The 27,388-nt window shown below is 35.6% G+C and overlaps 1 protein-coding gene across 1 annotated transcript in view; it reads left to right on the forward strand.

The window, feature by feature from the left end:
* The window catches only part of GPC6 (glypican 6), a 1,175,399-nt gene that overhangs the window by 574,516 nt on the left and 573,495 nt on the right, over window positions 1–27,388 (forward strand). The window contains exon 3 of the mRNA XM_030813553.1: window positions 26,185–26,576. Coding sequence (XP_030669413.1) covers window positions 26,185–26,576 — 392 coding nt within the window. The remainder of the gene's footprint in view (window positions 1–26,184; window positions 26,577–27,388) is intronic.

A 27,388-nucleotide genomic window follows, 5' to 3' on the forward strand; every position in this document is an offset into this window, starting at 1 on the left:
CTAAAATTGATTGTTGTGATGGTTGCACATCCTAGAGCAGTGATGAATAGGTGAATATATTAAAAACATTGAATTGTATAATTTAAATGGATGAATTGTATGGAAGTATATGAATTATATCTTAATAAAGCTGTTTTTAAAAAGGCATAGCATAAATTAATTGATAGATATAGGTTAATTTCTGGGTTTCTGATGGAGTTGAATAAAAAAAAAGGATGACGCTTTCATATAATGTTATACCAATTAAGCCTAAAATTCTAAATGCCGAGTTTAATAATTCTCTTTAAAAGTGTGTTTTCACTCTTTCTAGAAAAGGCATACATTTTCAATTTTCTGATAGCTTGATGATTTGCAATTGCTTACATATAAGTAAGGAGTAGGGTCCACCATTACATATGTACATGACCTAAAATTTATTTTCTTGATTTGCTTCAAGAATGCGTTCATTACAGCTTCATTTCAAGATCCAGACAACTTTGCTTACTACTCACCTGTCAGTTCCAAATCTCAAGCCACCTCCAGAACATTTTAATTTTACTGTTTTAATTCTATAATCCTAAACTAAATAAATCTACATGCCATAACTTAGTGTTCCCACTTAGATTATATTTCATAGTAAGTTCTTTTGTACTCCAAGGTAGTTACCTTCTGAGTCCCTACCCATCAATAATAGAGCCTGCCTCCCAAACCCCAGTAGAGGGGTTAGATATACAAATTCTATCTACTCTTCGCCTATCCCAAATCCACCACCAGGAACCATAGACCCTGTCTTGACAACTATCCTAGTTTCCTACTATGCTGTAGGCAATATCTGAACTCCAGTCCAGTTTGGGCTTCTCCATGTAATAGCTGCATGATGTTGGCACATCACTTAAAACTCCCTGAGTCTCAGTGAACTAGAGAATAGAAAGTGTCATTTCTTCTCTTCCATCCTAGCAGAGCTGTTATGAAGACCAATGAACATAGCAGCAGTTTATGGGCCACCATTTTGAAAAATTAAATGAGTTTTTAACAAAAGTTAATACATGTGACATTCAATCATTTTACCTAGTAAGTACTTTAAAAATTTATTATTTCTTCAACAAAAAATTATAGCCACATAGATTAATAGGGAAACTGAACCAGGATAACAAATATAAGAAAGAGGTAATGAGGTTTAAGAATAATTTACAATAAAACCCATATGAATAGCAAGGGCACAGTTCTCAAATGTGTCACTATTATGTCATTGAGAAAGATAGAAAGATTTTCTAACTAATCTCTATTAAATCTATACTTATAGTTATCAATATAATAACATATTACACTTATATTGTACATATCCTATGCCACCCTGTATTCTAAGTGCTTTGCATACATTACATACATTTCACCTTCTATCACCAAGTCATCCTTCAGTTAAGTAATTTAATCATGATGGGTGGAGAATAATGAGCTAAGAGTTTGAAAGAATATATAAAAATAATGTTTGGGGGAAATCATATACATTTTAAAAGATTATTATATTTTTAAAATGTAGCCCAACTTTTCAGAGAATGTTTCATTTTTAGACTATCATATACTACATTTTAAACTGTGTAACGCATGGGTAGTTATATGGCGTGCATTATACACATAACATCGTTCATACATAGTTTTTAGCCACTGCTAATTCTAAGCTATGCCTTTCTCCGTTAAATATATTTGTTTGCATATTCTAAAAAGAAGGAGCAGAATTGTTGGTCATCCCCTCCAATCTTGTTTAGTACTTATGCTGAAATGTGGCTTATCTATCAATTAAGTTTGGCCCAGTATTTGAGCTGCTGGTTTCAACTTAATTCCCTCATTTGTTCCCCTTTTATTCAAGCAAAGTGCCATTTAATTTATTGCTCCTTTTCTTTCCCTCTAGCCTAAGCTTCTTAGAAAATAAATGAGGCTATAAGTCCTCATTTAGCCCTTCTTAGTCCTGTGGATTCTGGCTGAGGATTTGAGTCTCGTCAGTCATTCACCACGCTATGCCTTAGGTCGTTGTGCTCTCCTTCTTTGGCTCTTTCAATTTTCTCTTTGTAGAAACCTGTAAAGATGTTTTTATAGAAATTTCAGTATTATAGCAGCTATACATATTTTGAATCGGAATGCTTTTCTTTGAACACCATGGAATGCATGCTTACTGGCAACCTTGAGATCACTTGGAGAATAACCGGGAATGGAGGAGAGGTTCTTAAGCCACCCCTTGGTTGTCATTAGTCTACTCAATTTGGAGAGTATGTTCATGGGCCTCTGTTCCATTGTGCATTGGCTGGATGCATATGTTGAGCAATGGGGACAACGTATAATTTTTTTTTTCGCTTGCCACAGTTTTATTTATTTTTATTTTTTCTTTGAGATGGAGTTTTACTCTTGTCACCCAGGCTGGAGGGCAATGGCGCAATCTCTGCTCACTGCAACCTCTGCCTCCTGAGTTCAAGCAATTCTCCCACCTCAGTCTCCCAAGTAGCTGGGATTATGAGGTGTATACCACCATGCCCGGCTAATTTTTGTATTTTTAGTAGAGATGGGGTTTCACCATGTTGGCCAGGCTGGTCTTGAACTCCTGACCTCAGGTGATCTGCCCTCCTTGGCTTCCCAAAATTCTGGGATTACAGGTGTGAGTCACCACACCCGGCCCACTTGGCACAGTTTTAGATTGAGGTAAATATTAATCAAGGTTTTGCTTAAATTCCTGTGGACAGACAGAGAAAATATACAATGTTAGGATTCTTAGCTAACAAGGGATACTGCCAAATGATAAAATATTAATTTTATTACTTTGTATGCAGATATGTGAGAACTAGAAGCAATTACCCTGACTCTAATTGCTTCATAGATGAATACAATTATGATGTTACACTCATTCTGTCTGTATTCTCAGTATAAAATAGCATCCATGTAAGACAGTCAGAAATTTCATTTAAAAGTAAACCTTACCAATGTGAAATATATTAAGGCAATAAACCAAGAGATTAAACTTTCATAAACAGTAAGAGCTCATTGTTTTTTAAATGAGTGTATAATAATATCTTTGCAGCTCAAATGAAACCATAAAACTGACTGGGGGCCTCACTTTTTTCAGCAAACTTTTGATTTATCTTTTTAATCTGTTCTTTGCATTGTATAGCAATTAAACACTGGAAATGGGCTTTACACTTCTTGCCACATTGCTCTTCTCCCATTTCACTTCTGTCATTTCTTTTATAATGACAAGCAATTTAGAGGAACAAGAAACAATTAAAATGTAAGTAGCTCCTGCTGTTACAGGTGTTCTCCACTAATGAATAAAAATGACTGGGATTATAGAAAGGTGAGATTTAAGGAAAGATCTCTTTTGGGTGTTAGAAGATTTAAAGATTCGTGGACAAATTCAGAAGGTAAGCACAGATTCCCAAGACATAATTATATCGGGGAATTTGATAAAGTCGGTTAGTTGTTGAAAGTACCATATACAGAGGCTGGCCAAATGAAATTGTCAGTAGTTTTAGTGGGCATGGGAAGTGTGTGATGTGCCTGACCTGGAGTTACTGATTCAGACAAAATGGCATGAAGCCAAGAACTTACATTCCAACAAGTTTCCAGTTGATTCTGACACCACTGATCCAGGGACCATACTTTGAGAGCCACTGGTCTAACAAAGGGCAATGACTTTTGCATTCTTTCTGTCCACTTCCTCTTGAAAAACACTCAGTGCTTGATAGAAACGCTTCAAGGCTGTGACAGTTTGACACTGGTGTATGGTAGACTCCCGTAGGATAGTGGTAGACTCCCGTAGGATAGTATTAGACTCACTTGTGATAAGTAAATTCACAGATAATCAAATGTCTTACAAAAGGTTATATACTTGAACATACTGGAAACCCAAGACTCTTTCCTTTCTAATTCAGTGCTATGCTGTCTTCAGTAATCTGTATTCATGACAAAGAGGTTTCTGGGACATTGGTCACTCCCCTAAAGGCAACAGTTTAAGGAATTATAATTTTGTTTTAAATTATGAGTCTGACTTAATGAAGAGCAGATGGGTGACTTAGACAACATGGCACTTATGAAATTAAGTAGGCCACTTACACTTCACTTTCCTGAGTCACCCTAGTGTCTGTATAATACAAAGGGGGCCAAATAATTTCTTGGCTATAAAACCTCAGTTCTAAATGTTAACATTTTATTCACCAAAGACTAGATTGATTTAGGTTAACGAGGTAGTTATTACTATACACTATATAGCTCTATGTGTAAGTTGTAAAAACAATTTTAAAAATTAGAGTATTTTCATCCTATTCTGAATATTACACAAAATATATTTCTTGTAAAAACGACACGTGTAAAGATCACACATGCTCTTGTAAAAAGCCTTATCTAAAGACTCCAAGTGCTAATTTAACAGGTGTATACACAAAGGAAAAGGAAAAAAAAATCATATAAATTGTAAGAATTAGCCTCATCTATAAGTTAACTACATAGTAACTCCTCTCTGTATGATATGATTTCAGCCAAGGTCTTCTATCCTCAACATTTCTCTTCCAAATAATCTGTTGGATAACTAAGTATCCTTTCGTGTGAGCTGAAATATTTCATTCAATTTTTAAAGTTTTAGTTCCTGTCAAAAAATACAAATGCCAGCCACTGTGACAGACTTCGAACTTACATATTGTTAATACGAAGTGTATGTAGTTAAACATAGAACTCCTATGGAAAGGAAGTTTATTCCAGAAAGTATGAGTGAGGATGAATTCACTCTACAGATAGCTACTGAGTACCTACTGTGTTTCAGACACTCTCTATGGTGAGCTTGAGCTAAATCAGAACAGAACCAACCAACCAAAGATCATGACCCTTATTTTAAGCTTCCTGTTTGGGGAGCATGTGTAGAGATAAACGGTAAACAGCAAGGTAGTTGTAGGGAGCTGAGAATAGAAGCAAGGAGATAGCTAGGAAACCTAGATGTAAGGCAGGTGAGAGATAATGGCTGCTCCATCAGAGAGGTGCCTGTGGACTTAGTGAAGGGTGGTTGAATTCTACACACATTTTGAAAGTACCAACAACAGGATTTATCAATGCATAGAACAGGTGCTGTGAGAGCAAGAGAATAGGAGGGAAAGTGAAGACAAAAGAAAGTGGAAATATATTCATTTTAAGAGAACAACAGATTGTACTGATTTTCTTTAGATCCTGCAACTCTGAAAAACTATCAGTCTTGTAACTACCTGGCAAATACGCCTCTCCCTTCTTTCCACTCCTCATATCTAAATACATTGGATTCTCTGCCAAGTCAGATGGCTACCTTCCTTGCCCTGCAAATAAAGGATAGAGTTCCCAGGATCAGTGACCATATGCATTTCCATTTCTAATACTGTGAATCAGGAAGAAGAGAAGTTTACAAAATGTGATTAGTGGGTTAATTTTCTTCATTTCAGTTAAGACTTTCTTTAAATTCAATTTGCATAATGAAAGGCTCTTGTTTCAGATCTTAGGATTTTAAGGGCCATAGTATAAAATGTGGATGTCTGGCTCTGACTCTAAGGTCTAATTTAAAATACAGTAACATTGACATCTGTAATTCATAAGCAAGAAACCCTTCCTCCCTAAATGAGGTACCTTTGGCAGCCATTTCTTGTCCCCCATGAAAGTTTCTCTAGTTGTTTCTGGCTGAACCTGGAACATTTGCACATACGTGCCCAGTACCACTTCTCCATTTCTGCCCTGCTTGACGGCTTCTATTGCCAGTTACAAGCCCCGTGCAGGAGGCAAATGACAGCTGCCACCACTGTCCACTCACTCTGTGGGAATGCTGCTTGGCTGCCTGGATTCTGTTTGCTGGTGTTCCCTGTACTCTATACTTTCTAGGTAGTAACTGGAGTTACATTCCCTTGGTCATTACTGCACTGGGATCTACTGTGTGTGTTTAGAGCCCACTTTTGTACCTGGCCCCAGAGAAGTTTCAGGTAAATAAGAACTGCTCAACTTTAATTTATATCCCTTGCTCTTCCTTGACCTCAGATCTCTTCCGTGGGGAAAGACTCAGCATAGACACTAAACTGGTCTCTGAGTTCCTTGCTTTTCTCAGACACCCATCCAAAAAACTTTGTTCTTAAAGAAAGCTCCCCCAGCCCCTCCTTCCCTACGCCTGTTGTCTCAGGCTGGTGGCCCACCAGTGTTTTAATCAGGCACAATTTAATTCTGAATCTCTGTTTAGGCTCAGCTGACACTCACAGGACATGTCTAATTTTGTCTTAAGAAAGAAAAAGAACTTTGTTGTAGAAACAGCTTCAGATGATTTGGAAAGCATTCAAGAGTCAATAGCTACATTGAGTCCCTTTCACTATATTCTCACCTGGCCACCTTTCTATCACTTTTCTAAATGAAATGGAGCTGTCCCCATTGTTGTGTTGTAGGTCGTCTTCGATTTCTACACAAACCCAAATGAGATAATAGAGGTTCAAGCATGTGATGACTGGAAATAGACTTGAAATGGTTTCAGTCCTGGCTTTCAAGTTGCTTTTGTTCGAAGGTGACTATTGTTTGTTTTTTAGGAGGCCCATTGACCAAATGGCTGCTTTGAAATTCAGATGAAAGGGATGACATTTTCTTGTGGGAGAGCTAAACTAGTTGATAAATTGTTATTGTGCTACCTTTCAGGGGATGGCCCGTAATTAAACCACAAAAAAAGGGCATTAAAGAATTCTGATAGATCTGATTCACCTCTTAAAAGTAAAGAAATTCAAAATTAATGCCCAAAGTCCAAAGCCAAGTGTGCAATATTAAGTATTGTGGAATATTTTGCTCTTGGGGAAAACATTAGCTGACGCCTGGATCTGCAAAATATCACAGCAGGATATATAACAAAAGCCAGGATTTGCTTTAAGTTTTTATTCATCTTATATAGATACATATGTATATTTTCTTATTTACTTACATAGTTTTGATAAGAAACTGATAACCAGTTTGCTTAATGTTGTTTTATCTTCACATATCTGAACCTGACTGTATGGTCATATTCAAATCATTTCAGAAGAAATGTTTCCTCTTTCCCTGAGCAGTGATTTATGTATTTGACTTTGAAGTCAACAACTGTGTAGCACTTAATGCCAAATCAAATGCAACATCAAATTACCTTGTATTCATTTAAGTGAATTTGCAGATTTATGGCGGATGGGCACAGATTCAGGAAACTGGGGAAAGGACAGTCACCCCAGATGATTGTACAGAAGGAAAATGAAGTAAATATCTGGCAATTAATTACTTAAGAGGTTAAGGTCTGCTCTTGAAAAGAGTCAGAACCAATTTATTCTACAATCAATTTGCAAGCACCCAGAGTGTGACAAAGTGGCAGGGAACATGGACTGCTCGAAAACAAGCCATGCCCAACAAAACTAATTTCCCTCTTTGACAGAGTGATTGATCTTATAGACTGAAAGATCCACTGGTTCCAGCCCAGTTTGATCTTTGCATCATTGTCGATGCTATTTCACGTGGAGTGGTCATTGACAAGCTTGCAAAAAATGGCTTGGGTAGAATCATAATCAGGTAGCTATTGAACTGGTTAAGAAAATGTTCTTAGATTTGGTCAGTCAATAGTGTGAGGACAAGGCTATGCTTACATAGACATTCCCCACAAGCTTGACTGTGGATCGGATTTTTTTTTTTTTTCCCCTAACAAATGGTTTCATGAGAGAATGCAAAGCATATTCATGGGGATTGAGGCAGAGTCAGCCTTGTTAGAGCCTCTTTGCCAGAATTTCTGAAAAGAAGGTTGAGAATGCAAAGTGATTTTAACTAATTAAAATTATGATCTAAATTAATTGGGAAGGAATTGCTGCATGATTAATGCTAAAAAATATGTGTAAGGAAACAAAAAGAAACTTATTAAATCCCATACTTGCAAAATGTGAAAATAAAGCTGCTCTGTGCACATCAGTGTCAACTACTTTCCCTGCCTCATATTGCATCTCTACCCTGCAGCCACACTTCTTGTTATAAGAGAAAGACATGAGGCATATCTGCGCTGACCTTGGCACCAACATATATCAACAATGTCATTTGATTACCAAGAAGGGAAAACCATTTTATATATTCAGTGAAGTGGTGTTATATTTAGGTCTCAGTCACTGAAAGACCATAAAGAGGGAGATCTGGGCTGGGTACGTTGGCTCACGCCTGTAATCCCAGCACTTTGGGAGTACAAGGCGGGTGGATCATGAGGTCAGGTGTTCGAGACCAGCCTGGCCAACATGGTGAAACCCCGTCTCTACTAAAAACACAAAAATTAGCTGGGTGTGTTGGCAGGTGCCCATAGTCCCAGCTGCTTGGGAGGCTGAGGCAGGAGATTTGCTTGAAACTGGGAGGCGGAGGTCGCAGTGAGCCGAGGTCGTGCCACTGCACTCCAGCCTGGGTAACAGAGCAAGACTCTGTCTCGGAAAAAAAAAAAAAAAAAAAGAAGGAGATCTGATAATTACACACTAGCCCACGTATAGGGGAAAGTGGTTGATCAACTCAAAAGTGAGTGAAGGATATACAGGTTTTACAAGAATAAGTTTAATTTCCCTTAAATGATTTTTCTAATCAAGCATATCACATAACTAACACATTCCACCTACTTTTGTTGCCAAATGCAATTTTTTCACTTCTCTTAATAAAGATACCTTCAGAAGACCCCATTTGACTGATATCCTGAGAAAAGTAATGTTCATCTTTTATATGCCAAGATAAATTCTAAATGGATAATAATGACCAAGGGTGTTTGTTATTAGCAAGTGTTTCATTCTTGAGAAACTAATAATAACTGGTAATTATATAGTGTTTACTATATGCTGTGCCACACACTCTCCTAATTGCTTCATGTATATAATGTCATTCTCATAACACTCTATCAGGAAGGGACTATTATTATTTGCATTTTAGAGATGAGAAAACTTAGGTCAAGAGTACTGGTATATGCCTGTCTCTCAACTTTTGATAAAGCCAAGAGAATCAGGATTGTCAGTAATTGTCAATAATGCATCATTCCACTTATGTTGTGATATGTAAATAGTCGTATTCGCAGGCTGTGTTTGGGCATCCATCTCTTCTACAGGACTGCTTTAGATATTTAGAACTACTGTGAGCTGACATTTCCCCTGCACAGGGAAAGTAGTATATAGTTTAGTAGTTCCTGTATCTCAGCAAAATATAAAAATTTTAACCTCATAAAATGTATATTACCAGATAAATGAAAAAAATTGAATGATTCACGAGGTCAGGAGTTCGAGAACAGCCTGATCAACATGGTGAAACCCCGTCTCTACTAAAAATACAAAAATTAGCAGAGCATGATGGCAGGTGGATGTAATCCCACAACTACTCAGGAAGCTGAGGCAGGAGAATCGCTTGAACTTGGAGGTGGAGGTTGCAGTGAGCCGAGATCATGCCACTGTACTCCAGCCTGGGCGACAGAGCGAAACTCTGTCTCAAAAAAAGAAAAAGAAAAAAAAAAAAAGGAATGATTGTTCTAAAAGTTTTTAAAAGTAAACATCTCTAAAAGAATTTAATTAACATTTTCTAATTTTGCATAACTTCTGGGGATAATGTAATCTCATATTTATGTGTAATAAGAATTTGCTTTAGATGTTTTTCCAGCTGCGATATTGAAATGAAATAGCAAAAGAGACCTGCTAAATATTTCATCTTAAAGATACAATGGATTATAATTGTTTTATTTTCAAAACCTTATTTAATTAGTAAAAAATAGTAACGATAATTAATTGTTATTGATTTAAGAATATCTTGAGGAAAATGGGATGACCATGATATTTAAAATAAATAAACTATTGGTAACCACAAAGTTCTCTTTTAATGAAGGATTATTTAGATGTTAAATAACTTTTTACAATTTAGATATGTATCATATATAAATTTAATTGTCTCACTTTATAAGATAATATAGTTTATCAAATGTATATCTTTTTTGAAAAAAAAGAACAAAACTTTTATACTACCTTGCAAAAAGAGCCTTAATCATTTAAGAAACAAAATTAAATATAACGATGATACATGTATCATCAATATCGTGTGCAGTGGTATATAATTATTAATGTTCTTTAGATTTTAATGTTTTATCTCTTATAATAGTTTTGCCAGTAGTATCTTATTGGTGACTAACACATTCTAGGTGTCTTCTTAACATGTAACTGCTTTTGGTTTTTCTTTTCCATTTTCTTATTAGGAGGTATCTATAGGCTCGTATGGGGCAGAAGGTAATTTTAAATAACGAGAAGATAGTGGACAGGAGAAATACATGGAAACTTTTGTTGAGGATTACTCATTGCTGTTTGAGGAATTGCTTTTTTTTCCTGGTCCTTCACTTCTTATTTATACAGTGCTTATTCTAGATTTATGCCGTTAACAAATATTATTCGACATATTTCTAGAAAAAATGTTAAGCAGATATCCACAAAGTGTTTTTAAAAGCACTTTTTAATTATTGATTTTTATTTTCATTAGATATTTATTTGTAATAAAATCTCTAGTCTTTTGAAATTTATATTTAAGGATCACAATACCAGCAGTTATGCTAAATCATTGGTATTTTCAACATGGTCAGCCTTGATTTGTCTCTTGAGTACATTAGGTATGACTTAAGCAAAATCAAAATTATTGGCCAATAGAGTTTTTTCACATGAAATAAAATAGTGTTATTCCCAACTTTTCCTGTTTGTACTTTGGAACTGTAGGCTTAGGGGCTTTGGGGACCCACTTAATTTGACATCTTTGGCACACTGAACCAGAACCTGGCTTGGAAAGATACAAAAACTACTTTGGCAAATGATCTGTCAAGTGACCCATGAACAAACGCGAGATTGGGTTGCCCTTTGAAATAAACCTATTTGAATTTTATTATCTGCACAGCACCTTGTGTCTCTAATCTTGTGAAAGGTTAGTATTCTATCCATCAGAGCAAGATTAGAGTGCTGGTTGATGTCTGCTCTTGATGATAACTGAATGCAGCAGTTGGCGCTGGAAGAGGGAGATTCATTACCATTAGCAGTTCAAAAACAGAGGGGAGAGATGGGCACAGAGGGAGTCACATTTACAACAGAAGCTACCTATTCCCAGGTCAAGGTATTTAAAAGAGAACAAAACAAAACCAAAAAACAAAAGACTGCTGTTTGGGCAAAGCTTTGCTGAGATTTTTAAATAAGTTCCCTCCCCGAAAGCAGAGCTGTATTAAGGCTGTATTTTGTAGAGATTACCAATTTTTAATATTCAGATACCTTCTTGTAAACCATGCTGATTGCTTATGGGTGGCTTTTATGACACACATCAGAGGAAAAAAATAAGAATGATATTATATCACTATATAACATATGACTAATAACAACAAAAAATATAAAACATCCACTAAAGTGTGAAATAATAAGCCTGTGGCATGAATAATTCTTTTTGAAAATTACCGAATTCTGAACTGAATGTCCTTTTGGGGGGACTTTTGTGAATGATCCATATAATTCAGAAATTGAAATATAAAAAATTTGAAATTTGTAAAATATGTAACTGTATCAAAGTAAGCCTATTCTTATCTACAATTTAATATAATTTTAACATGATGAAAAACAACCTGCATACATTCAACCTTGTACAATTTCAAATTGGTACTGGCAGTCACTAATTGATATTTTATCAAATGATTAAAGATGATCGTTTTTTGTTTCTTGCATTCCAAATGACAATGTTATGAAAGTAAAATAGCCTTCCAAGAACATGAAATTAATGAATCTGACATTTTTCTTTGAGAAGTATCCTGTGAATAACTGACAAAATAAATTTAATCAATGTTAAGCAAGTTAGATTGACATTAAATTTATTCATTTTCATTTAGGTCTTACACAATAATACTTTGTCTTATTATGTGACTACATCAGGATATCTATTGTTCGTTTATTCATCAAAAGTATATTCATTACCTTTGAATTAAGACATCTGTGATGCCACATGAGCCTGATGTTATTTTCCTGTTGATAGATTTAAAGACTAAAATGATTTCTAAGACATGGCTTGGGGAGCTGAGCCATCTCTGACTCCTGACATCAATAAGCACCAAGTGTATGGTAAGGGGCAAAGGTGGTAAAAAGGTGTCTTAACTTTCTTTACTTTAGTTATTGTTTTCAAATTGTTTGTAGAAACATTTATAGAATTCCACAGTTAATCATCTTATTCATCAAATCCCCACCAAAGGCTCTGTAGAGAAAATGAGCAACGACTTTCAATTCATAGTCATTTAAATCTAAGAGTGATTTTTTTTCTTTAGTTTGGTCTGACATCTATAATAATGAACAATGAAATTTTATTGTCTCCTGATTATATCAATTTGGGAAATCCTTTCTCTGCCAAGAAATAGATGGAAATTATCTATATTTTAAAAAGCATTCATTAGAATACCAAAACTGCAGATGATCATATTATCAATTAATAATTACCTAACCATGCTGGGGACTATTATTTTATAGCCAGCACGCTGTGCTTTAGAGACTACTACTTACTTCTTTTGTTTATTAAACCCTTTTTACTAATCAGCGTAAATTCACTATATTTAGAGTGAAGAGACCCAAATTCTATTCCATGCTACGTTGTTGTTACATTCTGTGATTTTGAGTAAATTACTTGTTTATCTTCTGCCCTCTTTATGCTTTTTGTTTTTTCAGCTTGATTCTTGGATTCTCCATGGTAGATTTATTAGACAAAATACTTCCTATATTTTTAGGTCTTTTAAGTTAAAATAATATTCATTTTTTTTCAACTATGAAAATAATTTATAGCCATCTACTTAAATTTTCCATGCCTCTGTTTCCTCAAATGTTTATTTTGGAAAATTAGACAATGTACAGAGGAAAAAAAAAAAAAAACTATATTCTTCAACCAATTGTAAATCGTTATTATGTATTTTCTTTTGATTTTTCTTGATAGGCATATTCACAAATTATTTACAAAACGGAGATTGTATTGGATATATACTTTTATGTCTTTTATTTCTATCTTAGCATACTATTACGGTATTATATTTTATATTAAAGGTGGATTTCATTTGAATCTGGTGAAGCTTATGTTTCAGGTACCTTCCCATTAATAGACCCTTTTGAAGGCTCTGTACCTAATTGTGCCTACTCATAATTGTGTATAATATTTGTTAAAGGGAGTCCTGTAAATTGCATCAGCATCAATCCTCATAGAATCTGGGTCTATCACTGTAGGCAATAAACCTGGAGGAAGGCTGCCTGGATTTGGAATCCCAGCTCCATCACCTTGGAAGTTACTTAAATTTGCTCTGCCTCTGTTTCCCTAAATGTAAGACGTTGATGATAATAATAACTACCTCATAGGATTGTTGACAACATGAAATCAGTTAATATAAGAATCCCTTGGAATAGTGATAGTATTGGTGTTAGCTTTTAAATATTCTTTAAAAATAATTATAAACATAACTTAATATTTTGCAGTGTAGATTTATCCTTCTTGTGAGATTTTTAAATCCCTTCTCATTTTAGCTGATATAAATAATAATGGGATGGATATCTTTGCACACAAATCTTTGACCTTACCTTTGTAATTGAACTATTTCCTTTTATTAGTGTTATTTTCTACTGAAGCATCTTTCATGTCACTATTTATTAAAAAAAGACTTTGGTAATAAATATCAAAGAAGTTAAAACTTATATTTTAAAAAATATAAGTAGTTTAGACTGGGTACAGTGGCCCACGCCTGTAATCCTAGCACTCTGAGAGACCGAGGTAGGTAGATGGCTTGAGCTCAGGAGTTCCAGATCAGCCTGGGCAACATGGCAAAACACCATCTCTGCAAAAAATACAAAAATTAGCCAGTGTGGTGGCGTGCAACTGTAGTCCCACCTACCCAGGAGGCTGAGGTGGGAGGATCCTGGGAGCCCCTGAGGGGGAGGTTGCAGAGCCGAGATGGTGCCACTGCACTTCAGCCTGGGTGACAGAGTGAGACCCTGTTTCAAAAAATAATATATATATATAAATTTATAAAAATTATACCTATAATATCTATTATAGATATAATTTATTAATTTTACCTATATCTATAATACATAAATATATAAGTATATATAAAATATAAATTTTATGCTTATATATTGTAGATATATTTATACAGTATATGTAATTTTATGTTAATATAAATCATATATTTATTATATATGTACATATTATATATAATAATTTATATATATACACACATAGTTTAAAACAACTCAGAAATGAAGGTGGGATATAGTAGGATATATAAAAATATTACTTTTCAATTTCTTTTTTTAACCTCCCATAATGTTCTACTTACATTTGCTCTTATTTAGACGTCTGTGGAATAAGGCAAATTTTTTAATTCTGTGAATTTTCACATTTTTCAGTATTGCCAGTTTTTGAGGGACCAGAAAGATATAACCTAAAAACTTAGCTTTAAATTAAGATGTAATATTTTCACAAAATTTTTATATATAATTATGCTTTTATAACTGAGCATTTCTCAATACCTTCAGTTTTTGTTGTCTATGTTATGTGCTTAAATGCACCCTAGGTGGGCCGTGACTGGCATTCCTTTTCCCCTGGTCATTAATTAGCTGGGGGAGTATCAAGTCCTGTTCTTTCCTCTTCCCGTGCTATACCCGTCCTTCCCGCATCGTGGGACAAGCCCGGTCCTGTAATTGATGTAGGCAGAGGGAGAGTTGAGAGAGAGTGCTGGGTGCTGATAAATGGAAAAGAAATGGAGGAGAAAGGAAAAGATACCAGCACAGTCTTGTCCTCAGAAGCACTGCTCGTGTTCCTCACATACTCTTGATACTCTTTCATCAATGAAACTCTCTTCTTCTCAAGATGCGAATACTGGCTGTCTATAGGGAGTAAAGAGAGAAGGGAAAGGAAATGAAGGAAAGAATAGAATTGGGGGTTTTCATGATGTATAATATGGCTCCATCTCCATTTCTCCTTCCACTGCCCATGGAACCACCATCATACATCAACTAAAATGAAAGTGTTGGATAGTGAAGAGCTGCAATGATTCTCAATCTTGGCTGCACACTGGGATCACCTGGGGAGCTTGAAGATATACTGGTACCTGGATCCCGCTCCCAGAGAAAATGAATGCAGCCTGGGCATCAAGATTTTTAAAAGTGATTTTAGTGGGCACCCTGGGTTGAAAACCACTGAACTGTGTGAAGCAGGAAGGAAAAAGTAAACTCCATTTGGCTGTTCCTCTTTAGTCTCCTTAGAGCCTACACAATCTTTTGTTCCAATAGCCCCAGGTCCTTCTCACTGGCTTTTAGCAAAAAAACCAGCTTTGGGTCCACATCCAGATTTGATCCTTGGTGGTTTGTTCTTGGAGTTTTTCCATCTTCTAGTCCAACAAATGTTTAGGTGAAGAAGGAACGGGAGCTGGGGAAAGAACTGGGTTTGTGAACAGATTAATATATATTGTCAATACTACCATCATGATTTGGAAACCTAATTGCCTCTTACAGTTGAGAAAAAAAAAAACTGGAAATGATTTTAAGTTACCGTTAATACAGTTATATACTTTAGGTATATAAAGGGTTAAACAGGCATCCCACACTGTGGTTAATGTCATTTCTGAAAGAAAAATGGAAGCAGATTTGCGGGCCAGGCCCAGAGGCCATTTTCTTCAGGCCACTGCTAGGAAACTGCAATGATGAAAGTGAACTGTGAAAGCATCTCAGCTTTTAATTTTATATTCAGAGCTTAGGGTGAGATAGAAATGCAGTCCATAGGCTCAAAGCAGTTGTTTGCTTTTAGCAGCAACCATCAGCACATTTCAAACTTAATTCATGATGCTGGGAATTAATAGTTTATCTATACTACCGTGAGAACATAAATGGCCTAATCAGTCTTTCTTACTTTAAAAGATATCTTTGGGAGAAATAACCTACCAAGAAATAAAACATTTATCAATCTAATGTGTAAAGGATCACTAAGTATAGAAAAAGTTTAACCTTGTGAAATGTGGATTCAAGTCAACATTTATACAAACTGCTTTATTGCTTCAACTCTCCCTATGTCAACCAATTACATAGTGCTGCTTTTCGGGAAACTTTCATTTTTGCAACTGAATTACACACTTGATTCTGAAAAATCCGGCATTTAGTCTCTTCAGCTGACTTTAATGGAATTAAATTGAAGTACTTTGGTGCAAAGTATTGATTATTTTTAATGAACATTCATGGTTGTATACTGATGACTTTTCATTAAAAATTTCTTCATGGAAAAGTTTATTAGATTAGACACATTGGAAAAACATAAACTGGTGATGTACAATTGACCTGAATAATTTATTAAAATGCATTATTATATTCTTGATTTACTTGACTTATTGAATAGGAGTATTGCCCTAGAACTCTTGTTTCTACTTATATATAATTTAAGTAAATTTAATTTTTAATGTTTAAGAGTTTCCAATATACATTGAGAGTAATATAATACAAAGGGATCCTTGGATTAAATATTGTGAACATTTTTTGAATTATGTATTATAGTATTTTTAACAGCCAATATACTTATGATTTTCTGAAAATAATTCTCCTTGTTTTGTGATGAACATTGTATTTTGTTGCAGGGCCTTTGATAGTTTTTGTAAGATGTTAAAAGATAGTTTTAATTTCTATTTTTATTAATTGTCATGAATGGGAAGTTAAAAAAAAGGAAATTGTAATAACAATAGTTTTTCTTAACCCAGTATCAATGTAGGGTTTTTTTTTTATTCTTCTTTTTCATCTCTATACTCTTTTAAATGTCAGAGTTACTGTGAGATTTTTTAAGTCTCCTGGGACTCATTAGACTACAGCCTTAGAAAAATTTAGGAGTGTCTCACTTTAAAATCACTAAATTCACCTGAATCCTCCAAATCATTTACACGATTTAAGGAGTTACTTTTAGATTTTAGCTACCGTGCAAAGGAATATAAAGAGATGAGGGCATTGTGGAGTTTTCAGAGCACATTTTAACATATAAAAATAAAGAAAAGGAACTTTTATTCTACTGTTTATGAGAGAGTTGGCAGACTAATAATTAAACTGTCTTCCTGACTACAAGAATTTAAAGGCATGATATGTTTTGTTGAATTAATTTATCTTTGAATATCTCACTTAAGATTTTGACCTGCCATGCTAAGGATTGGCAAAATTTTTGGGTAAAGGGCTAGATATTAAATACTTTTGTCATTTTATACCACATAAAGTCTCTGTGATATATCATCTTTTGTTGTTGGTTTTCTTCTTTGTTTGTATTCAAACAGAAAAATGTGAAAACCATTCTTAGCTCACAGGACTTACAATAGATTGCTGACTAGAAGCAACCCCTTCTTGAAACTGTTACGGTATTTCATAAAGCATGTTCTCTGAAACACTTATTTTCAATCTATTTAATAATGTTATAGGGATGAGGGTCCTGAAGAGGAAATAGGCCTGGAAAATACTCATATAGGAAAGGTAAGCAGATTCTCTGCTGGGGACGTTCAGTACTAGAAGCATTGTCCTGGGTGCTGAACCTCTCCAGGGCCCTGGGATGCACAGTTCAGGCGCACAGTCTCTTTCTGGGCTGGTCAAATGTACCTCGAGAAGCACAAATTTAGGACATCAGGATTTTTAAGTGTTGCAGTTATAATCATTTCCAACCACAGTACTCAACTGTAGATAACATCCTTTATTAGAACTCCCTTTTGGAAGTGGAAACATATCTTTTCTGTATTATATTTGGACAATCACATCTCACAGTAGATGTACTATGTGATGAGCTTTTTTTGTTCTTCCTCAGTTTCTCTAACTTGTCTTTCCATTGAGATTGCTGAACAAAGTCAGGGCCCCCTGTCTATGAGTCTCCTTGGTTGAAACAAATAACATTAATAGCTTTTATTTTAAGGACACTCATTTCCTTAAAGGATAACTATTATAGAGAATTTTAACGAAATGTTAAGACTTACAACTGAATTATTTATTTAAGTATATTATCTAATATGAAAATATGATTTCTATGTAATTTGTCAGGGATATGTGAATGTATTCACACATATGTATAATTGTTATATACATAAAATATATATGATATACATATATACATAAAATATATAATATTTTACATAAAATACATGATATTTTACATAAAATACATATGATATTCATAAAATGATTTACACAATATTGTCTATATATACAAATATACACATACTTATACATATATGTATATACATATGAATTATGATTTACACAATATTTTCTATGTGTACAAATATCATAAAATGAGGCACCATTTTGGTCAAACATTTTAACTATCCTTTTGTATGCCAGTCATTGTTCTATACACTGTAGTGATAATCCCAGGTTCTGTGTTTGATTTTCTTCTAGGGGAAGCCCCCACTTTTAGGAAAATGTACCAATCCCAGAGGTTTGAGCATGCTCTCCAGGCTCAGTTATCTGCATTAGCTACTTAATATTAATGGGATAATAATCACACATGAAAATTATTATTATTGTTTGATTACACTTTACGTTCTGGGGTACATATGCAGAATATGCAGGTTTGTTACATAGGTATACATGTGCCATGGTGGTTTCCTGCACCCATCAACCCATCACCTACATTAGATATTTCTCCTAATGCTATCCCTCCCCTTGACCCCCACCCCCAACAAGCCCCAGTGTGCGATGTTCCTCTCCCTGTGTCCATGTGTTCTCATTGTACAACTCCAACTTATGAGTGCAAACATGAGGTGTTTGGTTTTCTGTTCTTGTGTTAGTTTGCTGAGAATGATGGTTCCCAGCTTCATCCATGTCCTGCAAAGAACATGAACTCATCTTTTTTATGGATGTGTAGTATTCCATGGTGTATAAGTGCTACATTTTCTTTATTATTATTATTATTATTATTATTATTTTCTTTGAGATGGAGTCTCACTCTGTCACCCAGATTGGAGTGCAGTGGCATGATCTCGGCTGCCTGCAACCTCTGCCTCCCAGGTTCAAGCAATTTTCTTGCCTCAGCCTCCCGAGGAGCTGGGATTACAGGCACCCACCACCACGCCTGGCTAATTTTTTGTATTTTTAGTAAAGACAGGGTTTCACCGTGTTAGCCAGGACGGTCTCGATCTCCTGGCCTCATGATCCGCCCGCCTTGGCCTTTCAAAGTGCTGGGATTATAGGCGTGAGCCACCATGCCTGGCTGAAAATTATTTTAATAAATTATTTAGATGTGACTTTAGAATGCATTTTGCAATTTATATTTAAATATGAATTTATCCACTGTCCTAAGAGTTAATGCTTCCCATTAATTATTCATATCATGGTCTGAAAATTTGACTTAGGATAAACTACAAAGCCACCCTGCTGTCTTGTTCTTTCCTAGAACTATTTCTTGTCTATCATCCTTTTGGATCTCTGGGTTGCATTCTGGTTCTATTGGTCTAGGGTAACTCACTTAACATTTTGAGCCTCAGCTTTCTTATCTGCAAACTAGATAAATTAATAACTGATTGCCATGCAAGTATGTAAAGCCTGTAATAAAATATCTGATACCCTTTAGAAATCAGGCAACATCTTTGGTACTGTTTCTAGTTTTACTTGAAATTAGCATCATTCACTGTTTCAAATCCACTTTTTGTCTCCAGTTAAAGTTTGGTATCTTTACTTTTCTCCTAAAATATAACAAAGACAAATGGAAATGATGAAGATGTTCTTTTGCCTAATTACTGGCATTTTAATTAGTTTGTGTATATGGAGGGGAGGGACATTTACTCGAGGGTTAAAAATTTGGTTCTAATAACCTCTCAAACAGGAAAGATGTGGATTCCTACTACAAGATCACTTTGAAATTATATAGGCTTTTTTTAAGTCCTAGGAATAATTAGTTGAGTAAATAATAATACTTATAATAAACTTAATTTATAAAAACGTGCACCTACACACGTTCAGAGCAAAAGAAAGTATGAATTACGAGATGCGGAAGTGGCAAATCCCAAAGGAATTATTGCTTAAAGCAATATTGTCTTTTAATAATCATAGATTTTTATTTCTCCCTTTTAAAATAAACTGTTATTAAAAATATCTTTCTATAATTTCAACCTCAAAATCTAAAAAATACATTCGAAGAATCTGCTTTTTACACAAAAAAATGCAAGTGATGTTTAAGAAAAAAATACTGAGACAATGTAATATCTATTGGAAATAGTTCTTTTCCTTTTTCCCTTATATAACTGCTTTTTAAAAAATTGTGTGAATGAGGAAATAAAGGATGCCATAGTCTTGCTTATTAAAAACCACACTTGAGCAAAGCTTCAATGTGAGTTTATTCAATACAGCAGATGACTTATTGAGTGGAAGAAGCCTTTATGTGTAAGACTGCAATGTGTGAGACTCAAAAGTGGTTTGGGAGTTAACTCTAATATAGCATGCTGGGCATTGCTCAGATGTAGTATGCGAGTGAATGTGAGTGCAGTCAGCTTGGTGAGATAATGCACTGTGAAGTCATGTCCCATCAGGGACAGAACAGCAGAAGCAATCATTAAGCCAGGCAAAGAATGGCTCAGGACAGGCAGAGTTTGGAGAGAAAGTCAAGCTCTGGCAGAGCGATATTGATAGCCAACATTTTTTTTAAACAAAGTCACAATATTTTATGCGCAGGTACACGTGAACTTGGAGCATGAGTGGTTATACATGAATATTTATATGTGTATAAATGTATAAGAATTTGCAAGATGACAAGAGGGCAAATCAGTTCTGTCCTATTCTAAGATGTGGTTTGTGGGATCTTTCTTTCTCTGAGGCGGGCCCACAAAATCATCACTATCAAAGAGAAGTCCAGAACCAATGGAGTCAGGATGTATTTCACTGGATGGTCATGTTCATCCATTGATCTATTCATTCATTCACTATTCACCACTTTTTAAGGCACTATCATGTTACAGGCACCATGCACGGAAATGGCAGTATTGACTACCGAGAATCTTACTGTGAATACAACCTGTATTTCAGTTCCTTCCATTTAAGACACGGCACCTCAAATTTGTATTACAAATAAATCATGGGGTTGATGAGATGAGGTTTAGAAATAGGCTGGCCTTTTCTCTGAATGTTTTTAATGTTCTGTTTGTAGACCTTGGAATCTATCAGTAGAAGGGTGGCTCTCAGCAGGTTGGGGTAAGGAAGGGAGTGAGAGCGGTCTTGTCCCCAAGAGGACATTTGATAATGTTTGATGACATTTTGGTTGTGACTACTGAGGGAAGGATATGCCACTGGCATCTAAAAGGTAGAGGCCAGGCATGCTACTTAATAATTTACAATATACAGCACAGTGCTCCCCAAACCCCTGCCCAAGAAAGAATTATCCAGCTCAAAATGTGCACAGTGCTGAAGTTGACACCTGAGATAGACTAGCGTCATCTACTGCTCAGTAGCACACAAGCTACAGCTTGCAAAGGACATGGCCTCATGTGGCAAGGACAGACATCCTGAGCAATTTCCGTCTTTACTTCTACTTACTTTCAAGGTCCCAGCCCCTGGGAAGTGGGAAGCGATAGGCCATTTGGGACCATGTTTTCCCTCCCTCACAGTCTAATGCAGAAGAGCATAAATGTGGGTCTCCCTTCATTAATGCTCCTCATTAACTCAGCATTTTCCTGCAGATTATATCAGGGTATTACATAAGCAAGATGCCTTTTGAAAGGAGAAATGATCTCAAAAGATATATCTGAAAGCTGACACATGTGTGTGGAATGAGAAAGAATACTCCTCATTTCACCTTGAGAAAGGCAGGAGGGGAGGCAGGCTGGTAAGTTTATTGAGTGTCTATGGATCACAACCCTTAAAGGATGTCAGCTTTCATCTTTTATTTTTTTATTTTATTATTTTCATTTTTTTTTTTTGAGATGGATCTTGCTCTGTCCCCCAGGCTGAAGTGCAGCAGCAGGATCTCGGCTCACTGCAACCTCCACTTCCTGGGTTCAAGTGATTCTCCTCCCTCAGCCTCCTGAGTAGCTGAGACTACAGGTGCTGGCCACCATGCCCGGCTAATTTTTGTATTTTTACTAGAGATGGGGTTTCACCATGTTGTCCAAGCTGGTCTCGAACTCCTGACCTCAGGTGATCTGCCCACCTTGGCCTCCCAAAGTGCTGAGATTACAGGCATGAGCCACTGCACCCGGCCAAATGTCAGCTTTCAGAATCAGTTTATCCTCCGTGTCAGCGCCTCCTATGGAGCATTCCTTACCCACAGCTTGGCTGGGCTGACCAAACTGATTTGGCCTCCTGTTGTTGAGGGAGAGTAGAAACAAAGAGATTAGCAGAGAACCACACAAACATACACAATTGCATACACATGTGTGTATTTCTGGGTTTAAGGAAGGAAACAGCATACCTGCTTCCCACAGTAGGACAAGTGCTATAATCTTGACTGACTAATGACCAAAGCTTTTGACTCCTCGGGTTCCGAAAGGATATAGAGTCACACCACCATGCTGTAACATTCATTTTAAACAAGTTTTTAATAGGAAATGTCTCTGAGAGCATGAAAAAAAAAATAGGAAAAGGATGTTATATAGTACTTAATCCAATCCTGTACCTAATCCAGCACAGAACATGTTTATCTATGTAGTGTTAACAAGACATTTCTGAGTTGAATGGGAAAAGCTTTTGCTGTGTGATGTAGACTCTGGAGAGCTTCTTGTCTGCCTTTTCCCTCTTTCTGTGCTTCCCCTTGTCCCTGTGTGCCATCTTACCTTTCAGTCCATTTATTTGGAGGCTTCATTTGGGGCCTTTCTCAGTTATCCTTAGGGCACCTCTTGGCTCCTTGGGGTTGGTTTCTGCCCCTTAAGAGGTCTCTCCAAGTGATCAGGCCACATCACACAGACTTTCTTTTTGCTTTTGCAACAGTGGTGGTTTTTATCTACAAGACTGTTCTCCCACATGAGACAATCTGCCCTGAAGCAAACAGATGTTTGCATTGAGATCTCCCCTCTAGATGAATAAAATCGTCCCAGAGGCTAATGCTGGCTAGGAAAGGTTTTTTGTGCACCTATGAAGCGTAACTGAGCCCTAAGCAACCACCTTTGATGTATATTTTGTGATTGGGGAAGAAGAAAAAATCAAATAGCATTTCTTTCTGCCAAATTGTTTTTTGCAGATAAAAATTTTTGTTGACTGAAGACTTTATCCAATGTGTGCTTTGCCCTCTTCCATTAAAAAGAGTTCAGTTGTGATTGCTTTTTCTTATATTGTCCCTGAATTTTGTTCTCTCTGATGTTGCTTGCACATGATACTTCATCAGTAAAATGGATCACATAATTGTCTTCTAAATCTCCATCGTGTTTGGTTTGCTGAGAAACAATTTTCATCCAAGCATAAAGTAATTTGTTCAAGGAGTCAGACTTCAAAAGGTGGAAGTCTACAGTCATGCTGAAAATGAAATGAGTACCCTTGTTTTTGGAGGACATTAGCTTTGCCTCAGTACCTTGGATCTCCATTATTCATAAGATCTTAGATCAATGTGCCTTAAGGTAGCAGCATTTGTCATAATTGGCTGATACATTAGCGTCTTTTGATACCAAATATTAACTTTGACTATGCGATCAGTAAACCATATAATGATTTTTAACAAGAAATAATAATAACTTGACTTTGAGGATCAGTGAAGCTAACAGAAAACTTTTGAGACGATGACATACTCTTAGACAACAATGTAAGCTTGGAATCTAAGGAAATGTTTCTTGAGCCATATTTATTGAAATGTGATAACTTGGTTTCTATACTCAATCACAAATACTAATTTAAACTTAAGAAAAACAAACCACAAGACACAGTGAGTGGGCAGTCTTGTTTGAACCATTCACTTTCAAAGTGCACATAGCTCAATATTCAGAGTCCTCATATCAGAAGAAAAAAAAAACTAAGGAGGTGTTACCCTCAGTAAAAGAGAAAATGACATTTTTATTCCTAAGACAAACATTTATTTCTCAAGACTTTGGAAAGCAATGAGTATCAGAAAATTTTTTTTTTCTTCCCTTTGTCTTTTTTTAAAGCTCTTTGCAAATCCAGACCACACTATTGATTACTGACTATTCATTGCTGAAGGCAGTACTCTGTATTCAATAAATTAAGCTTTAATTCCTAAGTCCAACAAAATAATTGACCTCAAAAAGAAGATAAATGAATAGGCTGTCCAGAGCTCATGATTAGAATCCACTTTCCAGTCTCATTATATTAGTATTTTTCAATTCAGTGATTTTCCCATTCTTTTTTATCTTCTTTCACAATCTGTTAGGCCTTCCACCCTGTTCCTATATCAGCAAGGCCAAGCTACTTTCATTCTTGGTTTCCAGATCAGAAGGTTTAACTTATGATATTCTCATACTTTTATATTAATAATTTAATATAGTTTCCGTTTTAGGACAAACTAGATAACTAGTATTTTTTTTTAAAGTATGAAATTCTCGATTTCCTAAAATCATAAGCAACATCAGCATACAGCATATATAAATATTTTGATAAATTTATGCTTCTCAATTTTGCAAATTTTACCCTATCTGTTTCAATAGTCATTTTCTTTACCGAATCCTTAAAGAGTCAGAGAGATTTAATAATATTTAACTTTATTATACATTTAGTAAAAAAAGCCATTTGGTGACCTGGACAAAATTACACAGTATTTATAATCCCACACTTTTTGCTTCCACTGTTGCAACAGAATGTCTATTTTTAAAAAAATATATATTTCATAGAAAAGAGGTAAACAAATGAAAAGTACTTTCATTGCTGCTTTGGTCTGATTTGAAAACAAATATAAAATAATTATCATTATTATAGACACCATTTAATTGTCAAGACAATGGTTTGATTGTATATTAATCAGAACTAAAGTGGCTAAACCAAGCACTTCTTCAGCCAACTTCTAAGAATGCACAAGTAGCCTCCACGGAATTAATGGAGAGGTGTCCATCACTATTTCCTTTCTGTATCTTAGCAGAGAATACCCAGTAACCCAGAAAGGAGAAGAGTCTTTTTAAAAATTCCTGGAGCTTTTGAAGTATGCAGGACTTGATTTGTCCCTGCATTTCTGAGAAGGGGCATAGTTTCAGGGAATAAACGGGGACTATGAAGAGGTAAAGCAGAATCGTTTTACTCTTGGGAACTTAGATTGATAACCTCAGAAGTATTATCTTTCCTTAGCTCTTTTCCCACCGCAATTTATAATCTCTAAATGAGATAAAACTTGAACTTGCTCTACCCAAGCTTATTTGTGCAAAAGGATAGGTGCCCTATACACACGAAGTGTGTCTTGAGGGAACCTAGCATGAGGGCCAGTGAGGCTAATGATACCCAATGGCTTTAATTTCTGTCTTATTTTTTTTACATCCTATAAGGGATCCCAGTAACACTCATGCGCTGTTGCAAAGTGGAAGATTTGAATTATTGGTGTGCACTTTTTCATTTAGAACCTCATAACCAGAAAGCCCAATTGTCAATATTTTATTCAAGTTCTAGAACATGATGGTTTATATTTGTAATGATACTCCAAGATACTTTATGGCTTTCTGACTCATTATGGCCACCTAAATTATGCTCATTATAGCTTTATTATAAGTGAATTTAATTGCATTATGAATATCTGAACTTTGCTAATTGACTGCTATATATAGAAACTAGAAAGAGTCTAAAATATGACATTAATTTGAACATCTCACTTATAGACTATTTCAAATAAAAGCAATTTAATGGAATTTAGTGTTAAGACAAATTTATAAATAAACTGAAGCAAATGTGTTTATCATTATGTAAACACCAATACTCTGCACATTATATTTGCAACATATTTTGATTTGAGTTTGTATCAAACCATAGGATTATTTAAAATTTAACAAGAAATGATAAAAGAATTGAGCTATTTTGGAGGAGGACTACATGGGAGACTCCTAATGTTAATAGAAATCATGCGGTATTCTGTTTTCAGTCATACAAGATCATAGGTGTAGGTCAAATCCCATTTAAAATATGTTTCTTATCTGTCCATTAACACCTTAATCACAAGATATGTTTTTCCATGAAAATGTCAGTTAAAAGCAGTTGTACTTAAGGTAAGTAGGTGCCTTGGGCTTTCTACATTTCATTAATTTATGACTTCTCTTTGTTTTATCTGCAGAATTTTTCCGAGAGCTCCTGGAGAATGCAGAAAAGTCACTAAATGATATGTTTGTACGGACCTATGGCATGCTGTACATGCAGAATTCAGAAGTCTTCCAGGACCTATTCACAGAGCTGAAAAGGTACTACACTGGGGGTAATGTGAATCTGGAGGAAATGCTCAATGACTTTTGGGCTCGGCTCCTGGAACGGATGTTTCAGCTGATAAACCCTCAGTATCACTTCAGTGAAGACTACCTGGAATGTGTGAGCAAATACACTGACCAGCTCAAACCATTTGGAGACGTGCCCCGGAAACTGAAGATTCAGGTTACCCGCGCCTTCATTGCTGCCAGGACCTTTGTCCAGGGGCTGACTGTGGGCAGAGAAGTTGCAAACCGAGTTTCCAAGGTAATTGAAAACGTGCTGTCTTTCTCATTGGTCTTCCTTGTTTACTCTGTTTTTAAAACCAATGTTTACCAAAAAAAAAAAAATTAAGGTAAAAATTCTTACTTAGTGGTCCTTGCTCTTAGAGAAATCAGTTAAATATCAAAGCATAATTCTGGCTTTCTTTTCCTTGCATTGTGTGAGAGAAGACAGGATTTTAAGCCATTCTATGTGGTTTGAAAATTAATGTTAATACTTGTCAGCAGTATAGCAGAGAAGCTTTTAGTACCAATGGTGCAAAAGCAGGCGCGTCGCAACTATGATCATTTGATATTTCTGATCAGGGTTTTAAGGATGATAAATACTCATGAAAGAATCCATTCAGAGGTTATAATCCTCTAGGGAGTCAAGATGACAGTCTTCATGGACCTGTGAGTGCAGACAAGTTATTGTTCAGGACATCAGCACCTGGCATTTCTTCTTTGTCATCACCTGTCAATGTGGCCAAATTCCTTCATGGTAAAAGAAGAGCCCTTTGCTGACACCTGTATTACTGTATTAGGAAGGACTAATGAATACCAAGTATAGATTCTTGTAGAGAATTTCTTTTGTTACCCCTTATCTTTGTAATTTCATACCATGCATTGCCTTGGGCTTATGAATAAGATCAATCGTTAATCTACTTTTGGGCCTTTCTTGAGGATAACATCTCTATACCTTGGATTTAAGGGATAACTCTACATTCCACTACTTAAACATTGAATATTTCCTGTGTAGAGGATATCTGCTTTTGTTTAAGTTCTTTCTTGACATTTAAGGCACTTGTGAGGTCAGTC

This window comes from Nomascus leucogenys, chromosome 5, assembly GCF_006542625.1.
Source record: "Nomascus leucogenys isolate Asia chromosome 5, Asia_NLE_v1, whole genome shotgun sequence".
NCBI lineage: Eukaryota > Metazoa > Chordata > Mammalia > Primates > Hylobatidae > Nomascus > Nomascus leucogenys.